We start from the raw sequence: 5,799 nt of genomic DNA on the forward strand, positions 1-5,799 counted from the left end.
CCTCTCCCCACGCAGCAGGGCCCTGGAAGAGGGCGGCTGTTGGCTGACCTGGCCCCAAAACCCACCCGGAGCAGGGCTGTGGGCGCAGAGGCTCTCAGGCAGCAGCCGCATCCCATGGGTGCCCAACACAGGCACTGCAGCAGCACCGAGCTCGTTTTGCCTCGCAGACGTGCGGGGCAGGGATGGGGACAACACCTCAAGTCCCTTCTGGTGGCATCAGGATGTGGCCCTCCGCCCCGCTCCCCCACCTCCCCCTCCGCCTCCCATACCCCAAGTCAGGAGACCCCACGACGACGTCACTTTGAGAAATCTTTATTAAAAACTTCGCCCCACAGGGGTTTATAGAGCCTCAGCGGTACAAAATATAGATTTTTGTATATTCTTATCCCCCTCCTCCCCCCCCCCCCAAAAAAAAAAAAACAATACAAAAACAACTGTACAAAGGAGTCGACATCCGCTCCGCGCCCCTGCGGCCCACAAGAGCTCGGCCCTACCGGGGCCATCCCGCAGCTGGACAGAGGGGCAACAGCGGCAAGAAATCCACCGGGCAGATTTGGTTTCGCCTTTTCTGCGGCCTCACCCGAGTCGGGGGCATTTTGGCACCAGGAGATGAAGCTTTGGTCGCAGCGTCGGGGACTCGGGCGGTGACAGCCCGGTGTTGGGGAAGGCCACCGCCGCCACGACGGTTACAGGCGTGAGGGGAGTACAACCGAGCACAGCGATTTCTCCCGCCCCGCGTGGGTTGCACGGGGTTTGTAGTTCAGAAAGGAGACACCGAGACCAACGCAAACCGGCTCCGTCGCGGGGCCGAGCTTCCCCATCGCGTTCTAGAAAGCCAACTAGACCAGAGCAGCATGCAGGGCAGCCCTCGGGACGCTGCGTTAGCTCCCCGGAGTAACGGGGTTGTTGCTTTCTGCAGCCTGGCACCTCGCCCCACACCCTGTCCCGTGCAGGGAGCTCGGACACCAGCGGTGTTAATTAATTAGCCTAAGCGAGAGCAACAACCCTCTGGGCAGAGGGCCGGGTTTGGCTACAATCAATCTTTCGCACGGGTCGCATCCATCCCAGGACGGCGTCACAGAGTCCAAGGCATCGTCGACGGAGGTTTCCCACAGAGCGACGTCGCTGCAAGTCCTTTCAGGCTGGCATCTGCCTCCTCTCCTCCCCGAAGGGTTCGGGACCGAGGTGTCTGAGGCACTTACACCTTCCGTGCTCCACACCCCCAGCTTCTGCCCGTTTCCACGGGAGCACCTTGGTATTTGGTTTGGTTTTTTTGGAAGACTTTGGCTGTGAGCAAGGTCCCAAACAACCCCTGAGCCACCGGAGGGTTTCTCGTACGCGTCGAGGCAGCCAGCACACGAGGGAACACAGAGAACTCAGACACTTCACCCCTTCCACGCTCGCCCAAGAGCCTCCCTGGGAGCTGTCGTGACGGGCGCCCTTCGTGCGGCCGCTCCTGCAGCAGGGCTCCCAGGAAGACGCCAGTCTGGGCTGCTGCCAGGTCCCACGGCAGGTTCAGAGTCCAAAAAAAAAGTGGGAGAGTGACTTCCGCTCCGCACTCACTGCACGTTGTTGTTAGCGACGCAGGGATCCACCTGGGGAAGAAGCCAAGAGGCCGTTGAGATGCTTCCAGACGCGCTCCCCACAAGATCTGGCCAGAGCTACCACCCAGAACCATGCCTGTCCCCCACCCCAAATCCCTCTGGCTCCCCCCGAAGCCCAAATCCCTCTGCTCCTCAAACCCCAAATCCCTCTGGCTCCCCCCGAAGCCCAGCCGCCAGCCCTCGGGGCCCCGCTGCTCACCTCGGTGTAGGTGGGCGGCGGCATGAACTTGAACTCGGGGGCATACATGAAGATGGGGCTGTCGAAGCTGTCGGGATCATCGAGGAGAGGGGTGGTCGGGCTCTCCAGGCGGTGGTCTTCAGGCACGATGTCCAGGTAGCAGGGGGGTGCTGCAAGGCAAGGAGGGAAACGGTGAGCATGGCCCCACGGCACCCCAAAAACCGTCTGGGGATGGTGTGGGGCGCCCCCCCAGGAGCCCCCGCTGTCGCCGTGCCCCGCTCACCTTCTGGAGCATCCGGCAGGTTGAGGTCCACCCAGCTCATTTCGGAGCTGGTCTGGCTGGCCATGCTGGAGCTGCGGCTCCCGATGCCCGACCGGCTGCCAATGACGAGGGGCAGCTCCAAAATGATCTTCTTGGAGCCCGGGACACTGACGTAGATCTGCAGGGATGAGGAGCGGAGTTAAGCGACGTCGGGAGCCAGCAGCAGCCCAAGTTTCCCCCCCCGCTGAGCACGGACGCGGTGTCGGCAGCCCAAGGCACTCACCTGCAGGAAATACTCCACGCGCAGGATGTTGCAGCCCAGGATGGACGGCTTCAGCTTCTTGACGCGGATCGTTTTGCCCCGCCAGGACTCTGACATGCCCGAGATGATGTGGTTGCCCCGGACGCAGGAGAGTTTCTGCGTGAACACCTTGGTTTGCCCGTTGGCCAGGTAGGTGTGCTTGGCAATGATGGCTGCTTTGGGCACCACGATGCGGGAGCAAGTGTTCTCAAAGTCGGCGTTGATGCAGATCTCGTCACCTGAGGAGGAAAGGACAGCTTGAATTTAGCAAGGTCCGACCTTTTCCCTTGGGGTATGCCCGTTTGAGCCGCCATGCACTGGTTGAACGCCCCCCAGTGCTCCCCCCAACCTCGTCCCACCGCCCCTCGCCTCCCCCCTTCGCTCCTCGAGCAAGGCAGGCTCCTACCTTCACAGAAGCCCTTCCTGTCGATCTGCGCGCTGACTGACACGCGGCCATCAGGAATGAACATGCAGGACACCTTCTTCTCCTTCTTGGCAGCCACTGGGGACTGTGGAGAAAGCAGAGGGGTTACCCAGATGAAACCTGCCTGCTGCCCCCAGGCCGTTCCTCCTGCCAGCTCCAAGCTTCACCTTCCCCCCGCTTTGGGATCTCAGCTTCAAGTTCCCCATGAGGCTCGAGTGTCTTGCAGGGAATCGAAGGCCCAGCTGCCTCACTTCACCTGCCTTGGTGTGCATTTCCAGAAGTGACTAAGACTTCTTAGGAACTAAACCCTTAATCCGCGCTCAGCAACAAAGCCCATTAAGGGAGTCTTAATTACAGAGGTCGGAGTGACCCCACCTAAGCACCTCTCTCAACACCTTCTGGCACCCAAACCTCCCGGAAGGTGGCAAGGCACAGCAGCACTCACCAGCAGCTCTGGAGTGTTCACATCAACGGGGTCCATAACCTCGAAGCGCTTCTTTATCTCCTGCGTGGGAAAGGACGGGCGCTCGAGGAAGGCCTTCACCCAGTAATCCACGCAGCCGTACTTTCCCTTGAAGGTTGTACCAAGAGGCCTGAGAAGACAAACACCTGTTAGGCACATCTGAGGCAGGAACAGTTTTCCATTGGACTGCAGTTTATTTTTTCTCAGAGACCGTGTTTGTATGATACTTACCCCTGGGGAAGCTCGAATCCGAATTTGTACTCGTATTTGTTCCCAGGTCTCAGGATTACGGAACCATCCCCATCTGGGAAAAGAAGAGGGGAGCGTTAGCTGAAGCTCCGGGGCATTGTTCTTAAGCATTATCCCCTTTGTGCTTACCCAGGCAGCGATCAAGTCAGATGCTGCAAGAGCTAGAGCAGCATTAGCTGTTTGCTGAGAGCCTCCCACACCTGTCCCCAAACAACCACAGAACTTGATGTCCTCATGAAGCGAGCAGCACTTTCACTTCCTCTTTCAACATCGGCAGCTGAGGCCACAAACACAATCTGCCTCAGTTCAGCCTGTGTTACCCCTCCCCATTGCCTCCCCCTTGCATTTTGGGGGAGTATCCAACACCAACTTCTTTCCTCGCTGTTTATCTCCGAGATTTCACATCACCCCAGGTATCTCCTGGGACGCTGCCAACTCCCTCTCTGCCTACCCTGGAGCCAGCCCAGCAAGGAGGCTCAGGGCAGGCAGGGAAGTTCTCCGTGCCCTGGAAACTCCTCGCCTCTGGCACCATCTGTGCAGGGCCCCTCCCTGGCTACCTGTTGCAGGCACCAGGCTCAGCTCCTGCTGCCGTGCGACATCCAGCCCAAACTGATCTCACTTCTGCCTGCTCCCAGCCACATCAACACTCAGCTCCTTGGTAGGAGCACGGCTGGTTTTGTTCCGAGCTCCTCACACGGCACAGAAACCCTCACCTTTGCACCTTCCCCTTGCCCAGCTGCAAGGTCCCTATCCATTTCCTCATTTCTCCCAATTTCCAGCCACCACCCAGTTCCACTTTCAGCCCTGAGCCCTCTCACCCCAAAACTCCCCCAAAACCCCCCAACCAGGGCACCCCACGCCCAATAGGGCACAACCAGGACACCCCAACCAGGGGCCCACCTCCACGCCCCCCTATCCCAGCCCCAAGCCCTCACCTGTGGGCTGTTCCTCCAGGGTCAGGACGTCCTCGAAGCGCAGGTACTCCATCTCCTGCTTGCACTGCTGGGGGCCCTTGGCCCAGTTGACTTTGGCCACCCCGCAGGCCAGCACCTTGACGGCGCTGACGCGAGTCACCTCGGCCACCTCCACCAGCACGCGGCCGGCCACCTTCTCCCCGCTACAATAAACCTTCTCGGGCTCGCTGAAGGCCACGAGGAAGGTCTTGACTTTCTTGAACATCACCATGGCTGAGGTGAGTGCGTGAGGATTCTCCTGAGGAAGCAGCGCGCGGCGACGCAGGGCAGAAATAGCTTTTTCTCCCTCGCAAGGAGGAAAAAGGAGTATAAACCACGCCGAAAAAGGCTGGTTTCGGTCAAAAAAAGAAAAAAGAAAAAGAAGGAGGCTTAACCCCTTTCTGCCCGCCGCTGCGTAGCTCCTCCGCCTCTCCCTGCCCTCAGCGCTCTCGCCCCGGCCCCGCCGCCTGCCCCCTTTTATAGCCTCCGCCCGCCCGCCTTCCCCCCGCCCGCGCCTGTTGATGCCAGGCGCTCCACGCCGAGGGCGCGTGGCCAGGCCGTGCTGCTCGCGTGATCAGCGCGCCCATTGGCCGCCGCCGCCTTGTTTACAAGTCGGCCGGCCAATCAGCGCGCCGCCTGCGGAGCGTGGACAGCGTGTGAAGGAGAGGTGAGCGTGTGCTCGGCTGGGGAAGGCGGGGGCGGGGGCGGGGAGAGAGGCGGAGTGACAGCGCGGCGGGCCAATGGGAAGTGACGACGGGCGGCGGTGGAGGCCAATGGGGAGCGGGGAACGGGACGTTCTGTTCCCCGCTGAGAGGGCCGGGGGCGAGCCCCCCGCCTTGGGCTGGGCCCTGAGGTGCGGGGGCGGTGGGGGGGGCTGGTGCGGCCCCCCCCCCCGGGGGGGGGTCCCCCGCCCCCCCCCCCCCAAATCCCCCCCTCAGTCACCTCCTGTGTTCCCTCAGCCCCCCAAGTGATGTCCCCCCCCCCACACCCAAAATTGACTTCTTTGTGGTAAAAAAAACACGGAATTGGGGTCTGGGGAGCATCTCTCAGCCTCCCTCCATCCTTTCTGGGGGGCCGTGAGGGGGCTCCCCTCATCCACCACCATCTGCAGCCCATAACAGGGTCCTGTGCCCCCCCCCCCCCAACAGGGTCCTGTACCCCTCCAGTAGGGTCCTGTGCCCCTCCAAAGGGTCCTGTGCCCCCTCCCATGGGGTCCTGTACCCCTCCAGTAGGGTCCTGTACCCCTCCAAAGGGTCCTGTGCCCCCCCCCCCAACAGGGTCCTGTACCCCCCCAACAGGGTCCTGTGCCCCTCCAAAGGGTCCTGTGCCCCCTCCCTGCCTGCCAGTTTTGGGGACCCCCCCCCC

General features: G+C 61.4%; 1 protein-coding gene across 1 annotated transcript; it reads right to left on the bottom strand.

Moving 5' to 3' along the window:
- Positions 1–1,268: 1,268 nt before the first annotated feature.
- TXNIP (thioredoxin interacting protein) lies at positions 1,269–4,886 on the bottom strand. Its single transcript, XM_035346660.1, has 8 exons — positions 4,417–4,886; positions 3,464–3,536; positions 3,215–3,362; positions 2,752–2,854; positions 2,328–2,584; positions 2,066–2,222; positions 1,804–1,952; positions 1,269–1,595 (listed from the first exon to the last, which is right to left on the bottom strand). Exons 1-8 carry the CDS (start codon positions 4,664–4,666, stop codon positions 1,560–1,562), a joined length of 1,173 nt encoding a protein of 390 aa, XP_035202551.1. The 5' UTR covers positions 4,667–4,886; the 3' UTR covers positions 1,269–1,559.
- Positions 4,887–5,799: the final 913 nt, after the last annotated feature.

Source organism: Oxyura jamaicensis, chromosome 25 (genome assembly GCF_011077185.1).
Source record: "Oxyura jamaicensis isolate SHBP4307 breed ruddy duck chromosome 25, BPBGC_Ojam_1.0, whole genome shotgun sequence".
NCBI classification, from domain to species: domain Eukaryota; kingdom Metazoa; phylum Chordata; class Aves; order Anseriformes; family Anatidae; genus Oxyura; species Oxyura jamaicensis.